General features: G+C 37.0%; 2 protein-coding genes across 6 annotated transcripts; one reads left to right on the plus strand and one right to left on the minus strand.

The window, feature by feature from the left end:
- Nucleotides 1-29: 29 nt before the first annotated feature.
- Nucleotides 30-14,991, plus strand: LOC130167587 (ion channel TACAN-like). 5 transcript variants are annotated; one of them, XM_056373915.1, is made up of 13 exons: nucleotides 30-123; nucleotides 5,135-5,222; nucleotides 12,026-12,144; nucleotides 12,344-12,460; nucleotides 12,605-12,664; nucleotides 12,871-12,966; nucleotides 13,091-13,180; nucleotides 13,405-13,470; nucleotides 13,636-13,697; nucleotides 13,792-13,884; nucleotides 14,076-14,140; nucleotides 14,459-14,527; nucleotides 14,845-14,991. In XM_056373915.1, exons 3-13 carry the CDS (start codon nucleotides 12,038-12,040, stop codon nucleotides 14,956-14,958), a joined length of 939 nt encoding a protein of 312 aa, XP_056229890.1. In that variant the 5' UTR covers nucleotides 30-123; nucleotides 5,135-5,222; nucleotides 12,026-12,037; the 3' UTR covers nucleotides 14,959-14,991. The 5 variants fall into 5 exon arrangements, with proteins under 5 accessions (XP_056229890.1, XP_056229889.1, XP_056229888.1 ...); XM_056373914.1 differs by lacking the exon at nucleotides 30-123 and adding an exon at nucleotides 888-960; XM_056373913.1 differs by lacking the exons at nucleotides 30-123; nucleotides 5,135-5,222 and adding an exon at nucleotides 7,827-7,960.
- gdpd1 (glycerophosphodiester phosphodiesterase domain containing 1) lies at nucleotides 1,171-10,576 on the minus strand. Its single transcript, XM_056373917.1, has 11 exons — nucleotides 10,366-10,576; nucleotides 9,184-9,333; nucleotides 8,397-8,439; nucleotides 7,868-8,003; nucleotides 6,657-6,702; nucleotides 6,226-6,347; nucleotides 5,698-5,787; nucleotides 5,120-5,253; nucleotides 4,011-4,070; nucleotides 3,672-3,723; nucleotides 1,171-3,171 (listed from the first exon to the last, which is right to left on the minus strand). Exons 2-11 carry the CDS (start codon nucleotides 9,317-9,319, stop codon nucleotides 3,037-3,039), a joined length of 954 nt encoding a protein of 317 aa, XP_056229892.1. The 5' UTR covers nucleotides 9,320-9,333; nucleotides 10,366-10,576; the 3' UTR covers nucleotides 1,171-3,036.
- Nucleotides 14,992-15,502: the final 511 nt, after the last annotated feature.

The raw sequence follows: 15,502 nt of genomic DNA on the forward strand, positions 1-15,502 counted from the left end.
TGACGCGCCGCGATGCCCAGCAGAGTTTAGAAGAGGCAGAGAGAGAGAGTGCTGAAAGAGCCAGCCGGAGCGAGAGGACACACTCCTTCCTACTTCCGTGTTTGCAGGAAACCCGTTATACAGGTAGAATTGTTTCTTTTATTCAACAGGACTGTCAGTTTCTGTCCTGTGTCTGTTTTTATGTTCCACGTAGACGTTTAGCAGCGTGGTTTTCATCGTCTATTTATCTATCCGGTTGTAATTCATATTTGTAGTTATTATTGTCTAAACACCATGGCGCGCATGCTCAGTATAAGTACAGCGACAGTTGATGTTTAACATGTTTCCTTGTTACATTATTGAAGTTAAGATTAACGCTGTAATAAATTTGATTTTCATCGTTGTTTTTATCTTCTAAGGGTAGTTGTGTCTGTTCACTTTTGAAAAAAAAAACATTTTACAAATTGGTGTAACCTTGCGAAACGACAGTTACTATTACAAATGTGCCTCTTGTCAGAAAAAACTTACCCTAACCCTAACCATCACAACCATCACAACCCTGCTTTCCATAACACGGTGGAAGAAATATTTAACTAAGTTACTTTACTGTTTGAGATATTCGCTCCTATTCATGAATAAATTGCTAAAAAAAAATATTAACCGTTAGCACGACAAGTCACGAGCGCACACTCCGGACGCCGCGAACCATCTTAACAACCGAATCGACGATCTTTGGTAAAAAAACGCACTGGCTGTTGACATGATGAGTAAGTGACAGCCGCGTCAGCCAATCAGCAAACCGATCAGGCATAGCAACACCGCCCTTATTGGTCGAAGGTAGAAGCGAGAAACCAATAATATCGAAGGAATCTCATATTTTTTTCACTGAACTCTCTAGGAAGTACACAAGCTACCTGTGAGAGTAGTTTTATCAGTCAACTTAAAGCAGGTGAAGAGCACAGAAAGACCTTGCCTGTTCAAGTGAGTAAAGAGAATGTTTCCGCCGGTGATTTTCTTGTAACAAGACATGTCCAGCTTCATTTACTTTCCAGCTGTAGAGAAAACTTCTTAAATCCCTCGCGTCTACAGCACCACCTCCTGTCAGTCTGCAGGTGGTTACCAAATATTTATCTATATAAATTGGCAAATATTTGTTGTTCAACATTATAAAACTGTTATTCTACTATACCACTTATCTAACTTTATTTTATTTTATTTTTTTATTGATATTGATTAAAAAAATGCACTTGTTCAATCACTTCTTGTCAAACACCATGTGGGTAAATTCTCATTTTGAGAGGTCCAAGCAGCCATGTCCCACAAACTGATTCTGTCAAACTCAGAACATATTCAAACACAACAGCTTATCAGATATTCATTTGAGCATGCAAAACAAATGTACACTCAGAACTGCACAGGTTATGTAATCAAAATATTCTAGAGTAAAATCATTAATGTAAAATCTGTAACATGATTGGTAGATCACAAGCCATTCTCCCAAAGAATGATGATTTTGGATGTACAGGTGTTTCCAAACAAAGTAAAATATCAGACATCAGATTTATCCCGGTGCATATTTCACTTGGACAAAATGACAAACAACAAACTGAAGTATTTTAAACTCCAATACTCACTGACTGCAAAATACCAAACAATATACAGTACATTCAACCAATACTACATTCAATACTGACCCTCACTGTGTGGTCACAAGTTTGAAACAGAATATCAGTGGTATGATAATCCTAATAATCTTTACACATTCAAACTTTGAAACCCACAGTGAGGTATTGCTAGTTAATCACCATCTTAAATAGATTTAAATTTCAAATCACTGAAATACAGCAATCAATCAACATTTATCAGTGCATCTACTTTGCCAGTACACTTCAAAGCCCATACATTTTTAGTGTTCATATTTCTTAAATATGAAGTTGAATGCTGTTGACGATCACATTAATACAGGTGAAAAAGGTACGACTTAGTACTAAAATAAGCAAGATGAAGTTCCTTATATTGTGCAAAATTTCTCTCTCCGATTGATTAATGGACAAATGATACCTCAGAGAAAAGTCTAGAGACTAAACAACTACACATAAACATACAACTATGTAGCAATGCATTGTCTTTGAAAACAACATAAAACAGTGGTTTATACAGAACAATCAACAGTTGAATTAAATTTGCCTGTGCTTTAATTTATTGTAAATATTGAGCAGTAGCACTTCTGACCTCAGTACTCAGACTCAGTGGAGCTGAGGACTTGTGTCTGTATCCTGTTATCTATGAGTTTTTTGTTTGCGTCTGACACATATAAAAATGTCTCAACTGCTTAAATTTGTGTATTAGTGCATGTGCTTAGTGACAGTCAGATTGTTCAAAAATAAATAAATAAACGGACCACAAAACATTATAAAGCAGCTGGTAAATTAACATTACATATGAATATCAAGCTGCATCTGCTGGTGTTCTTACTCGCACACTACACGATGCAGCAATACTGCAAATTGTCATTTATTTGAAGGCAGTAAGTAGTAAAGAGTAAAGAATTTTTTTCAAGCCGAAAGTCATGAATCTATTATGAACTTCAAGACTGATAAGATTTCTGAACAGCACATTTCAATGGCCATTTTGTCCCATTTTATAGCTATACTTTAAAAGATCAACTAGCTGTGTAATACTAATCTCACACTGATGTGTAGGTGTGCCACGAGGCAATAAAGCATCTGAAAAGACCACAACTCAAAGGAGATAACAACATATAGCAGGTACAGCATGGTCCTTTCAGTATTATTCTATGTGACTGAAAGTGCAAAAGTGTGTGTTACCAAGACAACAACTCGTTCCTGAAACCAGTGCAGGATGCAGAACATAAAGGAGATCCCTATTGCCTGTAAAACACAGTGTGAAAGTAGTAGCCCTGCTGGAATGCGTTCAGTAAAAGTGGGTGGGTGTTATTGGGGGCTGATTTGGCAGGTCAGTCAGGTTGAAGGATAATCACTGGTGGTCGTGGTGGTGGTGGTGGTGGGGGTTGGGGTTGAGGTAGATTTTGGCAGGTCACTGGAGCTTAGAAATGCCATTCCTGTCCATGAAGTCTTTAAGCCTGGTGGGAAAATCTGTCATAACTCCCGTGGCTCCCAAGTCAAACGCCCTCTGGAAGTCCTCCTCATCATTCAGCACCCATATGTACACCTGAAACGCACACAACACGCAGTACTGGGAGTCACAGTACGTTCAAGAATGCCTCTGTATTCTTAACAGTAGTGTTAGCGGCCTCTCCGGCCTATTTTTGAACTTGTAGGAAACGCTTACATTTCCCAGGAACTGCTTGTAACTACAGCGTAACACTGCAGCTACAACAAACAGCACTCTGCACGTAGACAGGTTCAGCAAGGATATTTCAGACTATGGAAAGTTCATTCTTGGTAGTAAAGATAATTTAGGGAAAGTGACTTAACCTTGACACAGTTCCGTATTAGTATCTAGTTAGTACATGTCAACATTGAATACACTGTTAAACTGTATAAAAAAAACCTGTAATGTAAACAAATTGTAAAACAAAGTGGCTGTTGGTCATTCTTATTCCTACAAACTCTACAGTTACCAATATGCACCCACTATGTATTCAGTCACCTGTATGTAGAATTTGTTTTGTGAGCACAACTACAGAGGGGACATAAAAGCAGTTTTACCTGTATTCCCCTGGCAGTAAGATGCTCAAAAAGAGTTTTCCTCATCAGCAAACTGCAAGAGAAAAATAAATGCTCATGTGCAAGGGGAAACTACAAGTATAGCAAACATAGAGTGAAGTTTAGTTGTAGAATTGTAAACTTTCTGCATTAATCACAGTCACACAGTAATGCACAGTGCGTGTATACAGTGTCCACAGTCAACAAAGTATCAGCACTAAAAGAAAAATACAAGGTGAAGTGATGAAAAAGCCCAGTTATACAAGTTTAAAACAATTATTTTATAAACGTCTATGGATTGAGCCACTCTGAAATTAAAATAAAGACAAATGAGTGACCTACGTGTCTGCCAGCCAGGTGATGAATCGCTGACTCCTAGTTAATCTGTTAGGATCCTTGAGTCTGCAGAATAACACAGAAACATAAAATAAGTTTTAAAAAAAAGGCACTGGTATGGATGCCATATTCAGACATGACAAAAATTTGTGGTGGGAAATTTTTTAATAATCAATCAGTTCACGTTCACTTTTGCATTCCAGGTTAGTTGATGTGCAAAATAATAACATACAGCTAAATTTATCCAAGTCAAACTGCTGAATGGAACAAGTTCAAGACTGAACTGGAGCTGAACTGACTGATTGAAATTCATTCTAGGAAGCAAAGGAAATCATTAACTAAAGAAGACATAAATGAGACAGCCTGGAAGAAAATGTCACAACTATCAAACAACAATTCCTGATCATGTAATACCTTGTCGAGCACATTTGAAACAACCGATTGTTTGTCCATGTATGTACATAAACAGTGGAACAGTGTTTGAGAGGTGAATTTGTATTAAGCAACTATTTAGTACAACTTAAACACTGTAGAACAACAGAAGTGTAATAATGAAAATCACTTAATCCTTAATGAATGTTCAGCATGTGTAATCTGCTCTGTGACCTTGATCCTTACAGTTCACTAACACACACTTTCCAGGCAAAGGGTGTGAATATCTCTTTTAATTACTTAATTGGTGAGTGAGATCATCTTTCAAACAGCATTGCGAGATAACAGAGACAGAACAGACTCACTGCAGACAGTTGAACAGTGGGTACATTGAGCCAGAACAAGATGTACTTTGTGAAATTTTTTAAAACCTGAATTAAAAATTCAAGGTACATTTAATTAAAGAAAACTAAGTAAAATCATGCATGTAACCAGACTTGTGTCTTTAGGAAGAAAAGGTCCACTTGCTGGAAATTTTCCAGAGCTTTCAACCACATCTTGTGGCCCTACATAAGCATATAGAGTTGACTCATCATCAGCACTTCAGTCCCTCCAGTCTTTGTTATCTCTTTTTGTTTTGTTTTGTGTTTTTCTTTTTTGTCTGGTTTGGTCGCTCTGTGTCTCATTTCAGTGGTTTTAGTGTTTTCTTTTTGTGTTTTTTTCATTTTTATGTGTAAACTTACTTGGTGATAATGGAGGGCATGGGGATCTCAAGGAACTGCTCCTTGAGGGGAACAAAGGGCAGAAGGCCGGTGTAGAAGAGGCCCAACAACTGCAATACTCTGGGTAAGCTGAACAACACTGGAATTTGTGGGTTCTGCAAAACACAAACATACAACCAGGATTCAAGCTCAGTTCCCTTGTGATTCATTCATAAAGTCTATACTTTCAAAGAGATCTCATCTCATCTTGAGATGATTTGTTTTTATAGTACTGACTCCACTAAGAAGTGGATACAAAGTTATTTATAATATTTGAATATCTCCATATGTGAAATATTCTCCACAGTGAGCCACCTACAGTATAGGACAGATAGCACTGTTTTCTACAGCACCTTATACATCCCACTATGAGGCCAACTTGGTGAAAAGAATATTATTACTGATGGCACGTTGTTCTTATCACTGATGATTCACTTTTTGAAATGGTTGAACCAAATGTGAATTTAACATAAAATACTGACAGTCTGCAAGTAAATAACAACAAAAAATGAATAAGCTGTATATCCAAATGTAAGGCGACACATCTCGTATAAAAGTACCTCTTTATAACACTTCTTGACAATCTGGTTGCTGGCGTTACCCCACACAGTCAGATGCTCTCTGTTGTACTTCACTACCAGCTCGGACACCTGCAAGGATTAAAAAGTCACACAATATAACATGTTACACAGACGTGAAACATGAGTCAAAAATGTTATGTTGTCATATTCCTCGTTGGTTATTGCCAAACCATTTTTGACACTGAGATTTGGGCTACTGAAGAGCAGATAGTCTTTAAAATTACAATGTACAGTTACAAAAGAATCTGACAATGACAAAATGTCAATGACAGATCTTTGTATCAGTATCTGCCTGCTAACTTACACCTTTTGACATATAATGAGATAACCACTAATGCTACTTTTTTTTTAAGGACATGCTAAAATCTGTGAATAGCAACTGCTGTCAAATGGATATTGCATGGAAAATTGAACAAACAAAAAGAAAGAGAAAAACAGGACAATTGTTTGATAGGAGGGTTAAAGTACCAAAAGAAAAAAAAAAACCTCAGAGATACAAACACACACCTTCTTGATGAGCGTGTCATTGTTGACCTTGATGTCAATGTTGACAGGGGTATTAGGAAAGGCATCAAAAACGTCCCTGAGGAGAGGGATGCGTTTGTCCTCTCCTCCTTCGCAGAAACACTCTGAACAGACAAGGACAAGTCAAAAACATTAAAGTGAACATATTTCTACAGTTTGCAAACTAAAAATGTATTTTTTTTTTTTTTGTCAAATGTCAAATATCATGTAAATGCAGTCATTACATACAGCAGATCATTGTGATTTTAAATTCTTTTGCAGATGAACTGGCCCATTGTACAACGTAAACTTTAAGTATACTTGTATATTTATTCCTACAAACAAACATCCATCACATATACATGCACATGTAACTGAGAACGCCGAGTAACACTTAGTTAGTTTTGTAGTAATTATGGGTATGTGATGCTCACCCCTCTGAAAAGTTACCCCCAGCTTGCAGAGGTATGGTGGTAGCTCCTGCAAAGAACACACAGCAGTCAGTGGTTAATAGACAAGAATTACAGCCTGTAGTCAGAGCCTGTACGTCCAGGGCAGTTGCGGACCTTTTATATTGACAATATAAAAAGAGACAGGAACCCAGCAAGGACACAGCAAAGCAACATTAATGTGAAGAGCTCTCTGTACTACAAGGCCAAAGATCACTAAAACTGCAAACTTAATCTTCAGTTCCACAAATATCACTTTGGTATCAAATTAGTGGCATTTATCAATACCATTTCCACTGATGTGATATTCAACTTTTAGTTGTGATCTCTGACCTTCAAACACACTGGACTTTGTAAGGCCTCTACGAAAAATCTTTTTTTCATTACACATTAAAAATGTAGGCCAGGGGTCAGCTATTACGTTAAACCATGGACCAGTTTTTTTCAGCATTGTTCAGGGGGGAGGGCAACATAGTTTTACAGGCAGTGGATATTTACATTTGTTTTGGGATTGTATATGATTGCAGATGTAATTTCTCCATTAGTAAGTGAGTGTTTTATTTAATACTAATTTGGCAAAAATAGTCAAGAATGACAGTGGCCTGCTTCGTTAATGGTCAAATTAAAGTGCTGTTGTTAATGTAGCTGCCATTGAATTGTTTTAAAATGGCAGGTTATTTCTGTTAGACCGCCACTTATTTGTGTTTGGGATGTTTGGGTTTGCCCACCACTGGGCAAAATAGACCATGAAAGTTGTTTATAACAGAAGAGAACAGAGATCCTAAGTGAGCAGCAACGGACTGACCAAGAATTTCTGCTGGATCGTTTTTTTTGTTGTTTTTTTTCTTTTAAATCAAGCAAAAGTTCATCATGTGACATAATCAGTTGACTTGGTATGAACCTCACCTGATCAACTCACATTTTCCATCAATGCTGTTACTTCCTTTACACAAGTCTAGTTCTTCATTTCAAGTTTTCTCAGTTTCAAGTTTTAACTCAAATATTTGTGCAAAATAAATTACTACTAATAAATTATTCAACTGATTAAATACTCATTAACATTTTCCTTTTTGCAGGTGCCTAGAAAGGGGAAAACAATTCATAAAGCCAGAAGGGAGATTAGAAAATAATAAAATGGTATTTATTTCTCTGTCAGATATGGAAATGGGATGACTAAAGAGAGAGCAGTAACTCACAGCGTAGACCATGTCGGAGACTTGCGCGTTCATTCCAGTGGCCCTCTTCAAGTTGGCATCATGTGAAACCACAACTTCTTCATCTTTCGTCAGGTGGCAGTCCAACTCCAGCATGTCTGTGCCGAGATCCACAGCGCTGCATGAACCAACACGCAGTACACACACAGTATTTATCACAATACCTGGGAGATTCCATTGACTTTTATCATCAATCTCACCACTGTGGTCACTGAGGTCAACCAACATGAAAAATCATAAACCAGTAAACTTCAACTTCCATTAATAAATCAATCAGAAATAACAGCAGTAAATCTTCAAAGACTTCAAAGACTTCAAAGTGATTTAAGGCGTCGCTGCCTGTGTGTTGTTGAAACAGGGTTTAACAGACAGACAAACAAAACGGACAGTTCAACTCATAAACTGAACACTATCGAGCTCAGATGACTCACACTTCCCACAATCACAAGTACAAGCACCAGATATGTTTCACACATGCATGCAGATAAACATACAAACAGCTTCTACTCACTGCTTGAAAGCTGCCATGGTGTTTTCCAGGTTTTCGCCTGCACCTGTAATGCAAAAAGTAAACACTTAGTGTAGGAGATTATTTTCTTTATATCTGCACTACTGTGGGACCAACAGCTGGAATGCTGCCATCACTGCTAGGAAAAGATAAGCAGAGACACCCATGATGTTCTGGGTGTCCTGTGCTGACATTTTATTTGCCCTAGGTATGAACCTTTGTATATTCACATACTGTTTATGTAACTTTACTTATCTCATTTTTAATTTTTAGTTTATCTAACCAGCTACAGCAGCATAAAAGACTTAATACAAAAGAAAACCCAGTCTTTGGTCAGCTACTGACAGTCCTGTCTGATAGAAGCATAGTTATAAATTCACCCCAATAAAGGCAAAACAATGCAAATACATCTATAAATGTTAACATCCCAGTTCTATTATTAGTTTATACATTAGTAACTAGCTCCCAGTGTGACACAAAAGTGGTCAAAATAACTGACTGAGTAAAAATTTACCAACTATTTCACAACAGTCCAACTATACAGATATTGATACTGTATTCAGATAAGAAACATTTTATAATTGTTGCATCTTATATAATCTTCATATACACAATCCCTTTTGGCATAATAAGTAGACTAACTAGTGAAAAAAATGTTAAAACTTCAGTGTGTGTGTGGGGGAGGGGGGTACATTATCATGCAACATTTTCTTTAAGGAGGATTTTGAACAAAAGAAAGAAAAATCAAATATGATAAATACTGAGATCTGAATGAGTGCCACTGACTCACCTCCACGGTGGGAAATGTGTCTGCTGCGGAAAGCCTCTCGCTTCCTCCGGTGCAAAAGATTCGGGCATTTCAGCAGCAGGGCAGAGGTGAGCACATAGCCCGTTACCGTCGACAGGACATACACAGCAGCACACATCTCCTATCAGTCTGCTACAAAACAAACACAACCCAGTTAACATGCACAGTGAAGCAGGATTTCAACAGTCTCACAGGCTGTGTTGATATTTGTCTATAAGAGAAATATTGAGTCCGCTAATAAGTATCTTCCAGTTGATTAATCACTTAATAAAATGTTTTATATGATTATTGGCCAAAGTGAAGACTTAAAGCTCCTTACTTAGTGTGAACAACAATTAAAACCCCCAAAATATGGCTACAAGACAATTATTTCTTTCATGATTGATTAATCTGATGATTATTCTCTCACAGTTATTAGCTGATTAATCATTTGCGCCATAAAATTCAAGAATATATAACTTCAGTAAAAGTAAAAAACAACTTAACAGCTAAGTGATAATAGGAGCTGTTGCTGATTAATGATCTGTTAATTGATTAATCAACTAATAGTTTCAACTCTACCCTGAAGAACTGAATCTTTAAGATTATAAGTGGAAAAAAGCAATTAAATCATTGCATGTGAATGACTGTGCGCAGTAAATGTTCAGAATTCATGCTCGGCAAATAATGAAGACTTATTTAGCTTGTGTAAAAATAACAATCTAGCAGCATTGTAACAAATAGATAATACAAGCTATAAGTGAGATATGGGACAAATTTGTGCCTTCTAAGTAATAGATGGAAGTCAAAAACCGAGGACGTTTTTATTACTGTGTTTTATTACGCTCTTTCAGAAAGGATTAGCACTAAACAGCAACTAATCTTGTCATCAAAGGAGTCAGAAAGACACTTTTTCCTGCTCCAAGTATTTAGGATATTATATTTCAACTGTAAGTGTGCAAGTGTCACTCTGCCTATTCGGTCTCTCATTGAGCCGCCTTGTTATCAGCGCTGGAGAAGCGGTTTGCATTCAGATGATATATCATTAAACATTAAAAACATAATTTCTCCCTAATAAACACACCGTTACAACAACTGTTAAATGACAATAACGTCGTTAGCGTGGTAGCTCGATTAAGCTAACGTTAGCTGAGCGGGGGTCGAACTTGGAAGATGAAATCTTACCTTTGTCATGAAAATGTTTGGGTTTTCTTAGTTCCTTTTGTCTTGACTAACCTAGTTAGTCCCCGAATGACTTAGTTAGTGTGCAGGAACCAGTGCAGAGAGCTATTCTGCATGAAGTATAAATATACAGTGATGGACTGGCCTCTCCTCTGCACCGCAGCTGTCTTTTGACTAAACTACTAAACACAACCGGCCGCTGTCAGCTGGATGCGCATGCGCAGGCCTGTACTTCCCCAAAAGGCAATAACATTGGCACTTCCGCTCGAATATTTCAGAATAAAACTGGCAACTCAAGCTGCACCTGTCTGTCAGAGAAAATCCAGTCATGAGGAACCCGAAATCTGTTCAAGTTGAAGTTCAAGTGTATTTGTCAGTCCAACAATAGAAATACAGACTGAAATTACCAACTGATTCTTCGAGACCAGTATATAAGAAATAGCAACATCTGTTACAACGAAAATATATTTAATAAACAAATAAATGATTAAGAAATAAATAGAAAAATAGAAATAAATTAGAGAAATGCCTTCTAACAAAACACGAGGGGTCACCGAATGATTTATTGAACATGAAAAAAAAGAAAATATACTATCATCTTCACAGTCACTAGTTCTCAACCCAATTAAACACCTATGGGAAATGTATTTTGAAGTTTAAGTAAAGTAGAAGTGTCAAAACACTCCTCTGACTGGCTGCTGTCAGTCGCTATGTGCAGGTTTTGCCATTAAAAAGAACGGATGGCATTTTCATAATAAACTATTGAAAAATTTTTTTTTTTTTAGTTATTGTTCCACTAATTTTTCATGTGGGTGAACAAATTACAACAGGCAAAACATTTCCCCTTGACTTTAGTCCCATTTGTAAAGTGAGTAGCTAACTTATTTATTCCACCAGATGTTGCTAATGTGCAGCTGTGTAAGCCACAAACAAACTATGCTGAAAGTTTAAATATGCACAAAATCAACAGCTAACAGGGAACTGGGTGAACCTTGGCAAAGGTGAATATGTAGACCTCTAGTCTTTGCATCGAATTTAATATTGTCTAAAGTAACCTGTTGCCTTTAGCTCTACTAGTGATAACTGAACAATGTGATAGCCAGAGAATTTCCTTGGAACAATGTCCAAGTGAAAATCTTACACATTTGCACTAGTCAAAGTTCACTTGATGCAATAAATCATCCATGGAGATGTGATACACACCCTGATGAGTTATCATTCAACCTAGCATTTCTTGTTTGTTAAACAAATAGAACTCAGTGCTGAGTTTAATTTGGCCAGGGTTTGTTGTCAGTAAAATTAAATGAAGATCAAAGTACTAGGAAAATGCCTCAGGGTTTAACAAACGTTCTGGAAGAGTGGAAAGGTTTGGACGACGAATATCAGCAACTTCAGGTGAGAAACGAACCAACTCAGCTGGAAGTATCAGGTTGTTAACATGCAGCAGTTGCATAAGTCTTGTGCTTAACATACTGTTTGCTTGCTGTTGTGTTGCTCAAACCATAGGATGAAATGCTCTTAATATTCAGCAATTAAACCCTTATAAAACTGACATGTATCGGTAATTCTTGGTTTAATGTCAAATGGCTTGATTCCATATCATAATCCACCGTGTACATTTACTTTGGTTATTGATGCAGCCCCATATTTTTATGCCATCCAGGAGACACACCGAATGTACTTACAGAAACTGGATGAAATTTCCAAACTACAAAACAACTGCTCCTCCTCAATTTCCCGTCAGCGGAAAAGACTGAAGGAGATATCCCAGCGAGTGAAAGAGTAAGTGTCCACACACACACACACACACACACACACACACATACATTTGCACAGACACAGATTATATATATAGAGAGATGAATACAGTACATCAGGTCACAAACAAAGTGGACCCTCCTCAGTTCATAGTTCATACTGTAAATATGACATGTTGTGCCAATCATAGAAACTTATCTTGTGCTCTTATATCATCCATCAGATGCAACAAAGGACCATCAGACGAAGATGCTAAAAACATGGATGAGATTAAAGAGAAAATCAAGACACGACCAAATGCTTTCTTTGAAATGGAATCTTTTCTTCCCAAGAAAAATGGGTGATGAATTCTTTTTATTCACAAAATTAGTGCAGATGCAATTGCTGCGATTAAAATACATAAAATCTGATTAATTACAGTAATAATTACCTTACCATACAAAGTTAGATAAGAGGGAATTAATATAACCATTACATATTGCAGGTTGTATCTCAGTCTGGTCCTTGGAAATGTGAATGTCACTCTTCTCAGCAAGCAGTCAAAGTAAGCAATGACCGTCCCTCTTTAGATTTATCTGTGTACCTATCAATCTGATGCAGTGAAATGCTTCACTGCCATAGGATCAGTACTCGAACTATGACATAGCATTTCCTTGATTGATGAATCTCTGCCTATTTCATTAGTGATTAGTGATCACTGAAAGGCTTTGCGCTGTATATGGAGTCCTGAATATATCACATCTTTGTCAGGTTTGCCTACAAAGATGAATATGAGAAGTTCAAGCTGTGCTCCACAGTCCTCCTGCTGCTGTGCTCCTTCATATGCTGTTTCTTTGTGAGCTACAGGTATGCATCAGTATGTCGCACGTCACAGCTGCTCCATCCTTGTAAGTTACAATGAGTTTATTACATGGACACTAAATGTGCTATATGTCTAAATCTGGCACTTGTGTTATGTCCCCAATTTTAGATTTCTCGATGCAATCCTCAATTTCCTGCTGGTGTGGTACTATTGTACATTAACTATCAGGGAAAGCATCCTCATCACTAATGGCTCCAGGTCAGCGACTCTCTAAATTTTACTCTTTCATTATCATATTTTATATATAATTTTGTACTAATAATGTACAAAACTAACCCTCCAACATTTAAGTTGTTTATCATAAAAAATACTTGTCATTGTGGCAGTTAATCATCTTTTTTTCATCTTATAATTTATTTTCACACTTAAATCTAGTTCCTGGAGCAAGTCTAATATCTGATCAAATGTGTCCTGTATTATAGAATTAAAGGCTGGTGGGTTTTTCATCACTACGTCTCAACTTTTTTGTCAGGTGTGATGCTGACATGGTGAGTAGAGGAAGATAAAAACCTTAATTACAGATTAAGAAACAATAAAACTCTGTTTTAAATACATTTCATTTAATGTATCAATTTATTTCACATACATACAATACTTGCGAAATTGTACTTTTTGTCTTTGTAATAACAAATTTCCCCCCTTTCATACCAAAGGCCAGATGGGAACCTCTACAAGGCATTCAGGAACCAGTTCCTCGCCTACTGCTTGTATCAAAGTAAGGTCAAAATACTTCAAATAAAATAATAGTCATGGTTCAAACTTTTGAAAAATCAAACCAAAGCCTGATTTCTTTCATCTGGCACGTGCAGGTTTTGTTCAGTGTCTGCAGTGCTATTATCAGAGTGGATGTCTGTACAGACTACGAGCCCTGGGAGAAAGACACAACATGGATCTGACCGTGGGTAAGGTATACACTGGAACATGTCAAGGACACGGAGAACAGATACACTCACCTTATCATAACTGTATAGTTTATAACGATGTTTAAGATTTGGAACCCACCACGTCTGTGGCTCTTTATTGTCACTGCTGTAATAAACAGATGTAGAGGGAAGAAAAACCCTTTGAACATTTGTCTGTCTCCTGTTTTCAGAGGGATTTCAGTCGTGGATGTGGAAAGGGCTGACGTTTCTTTTACCCTTCCTCTTTTTTGGTCATGTGAGTGTAGTCTGTGACACTGAGATTATGTGTGACTAAACTTGTTTAATTTCCTGCTTGGTTTACATTAAAAACAAGCTTTGTCATGGTTTAGACTGGATGACGGAGAAAAAGCTGATGAAAAATGCTAATGTCATTCTACGCCTGATATTACCCTGCATATTCAGGATTGATTTGAGACAATGTTTAGGTTTTTGGTGATCCGGAGAACAGTTTAACCTGTGCGTGCAAGTCTCTGTGTTTCCATCACTATACTACTGTATATCCATTCACTTTTATACATAAGAAACCCTTAAGTCCTCATATTTTGTCCTGTAGTTCTGGCAGCTCTTCAATGGCCTCTCTCTCTTCAGAATGGCTCAGCTCCCAGACTGTAAAGAATGGCAGGTCAGTGCTTTCACAGTCACCATGTTTTAGTATTTCACCCTGCACTGTTTTATTAACAGTTAAGGATTTACTGTATTTATCTTTCCAGCATCAACTTTTCTTATTTGCTAATAGCATCTATTTTTTTGGATAAATGTAGTTTTTCTATGAAATCAGCTTCAAGGATTTGCATTCACATACTTGAAAGTAACATTACTTCTGAATACTTCCCCACCCAATCTGCTCCATATATCAAGAAAATGATCATGAATATAGGTAGATATTATGCTTACTCATGTTTTGTTCTCTGTTTTCTCCATTTTTCCATGTCATGCCAGGTCTTGATGTGTGGTCTCTGCTTCCTTATTCTGTTCATGGGAAATTTCTTCACCACTCTTGCTGTGGTGCGTCAGAAGCTCAAGAGCAGAAACCAGAAACCAAAGAGTCTGTGATACAGTGTAATAAAATAAAGCATGTCTACAACATTTTGTCTCACATGTTCCTCTCTAAATGAAAGCTCATATTGTCATACTATCAAAGTTATTATATGTCTGCAGGCCATTACTACAAAACATGTCCAGTAGACACATAAATATGAAAAATGTGCTGTGATTAATCAATCACCAATAAAGGTTAAATTATGCTCTACAATGCCTCTGTGTTCTTATTTTTGTATAATTAGGAAAATGGCTCTCAGAGAAACAATGAATAAAAGCAATTTCCAATTAAATGTTAAATCTTACAGACACTATAGCCCCAGTGAAGCTACTCTTTAGCACATCTACGTCTTCTGTGATTGTCCATGCATGTCCTTTTTCATTTCTTTTTTTTGCCCTTTTATCTGGTGCAATTAAAGTTGGGTGGTTAAATTCTGAGTTTCCCTGCAGAGATATATGAAATGCTCTTCATCTTATTGCATTGTCAGCCAAGAGGGACATCTTACTGCCGAAAGACTACTTGTACTTTGATACTTTAAGTACATTATTCTCAATGGTT

This window comes from Seriola aureovittata, chromosome 4, assembly GCF_021018895.1.
Source record: "Seriola aureovittata isolate HTS-2021-v1 ecotype China chromosome 4, ASM2101889v1, whole genome shotgun sequence".
In the NCBI taxonomy this organism is placed as follows: domain Eukaryota; kingdom Metazoa; phylum Chordata; class Actinopteri; order Carangiformes; family Carangidae; genus Seriola; species Seriola aureovittata.

Coding starts and splice junctions, on each gene's coding strand:
- gdpd1 (XM_056373917.1), bottom strand. CDS start 9,319: ATGTGTGCTGCTGTGTATGTCCTGTCGACGGTAACGGGCTATGTGCTC. Junction 8,004..8,396: donor ACCATGGCAGCTTTCAAGCA/GTGAGTAGAAGC, acceptor TGGTTCATGCAG/CGCTGTGGATCTCGGCACAG. Junction 6,348..6,656: donor GGGGGTAACTTTTCAGAGGG/GTGAGCATCACA, acceptor TTGTCTGTTCAG/AGTGTTTCTGCGAAGGAGGA.
- LOC130167587 (XM_056373911.1), top strand. CDS start 11,689: ATGCCTCAGGGTTTAACAAACGTTCTGGAAGAGTGGAAAGGTTTGGAC. Junction 13,698..13,791: donor CGCCTACTGCTTGTATCAAA/GTAAGGTCAAAA, acceptor TGGCACGTGCAG/GTTTTGTTCAGTGTCTGCAG. Junction 14,141..14,458: donor CCTTCCTCTTTTTTGGTCAT/GTGAGTGTAGTC, acceptor TTTGTCCTGTAG/TTCTGGCAGCTCTTCAATGG.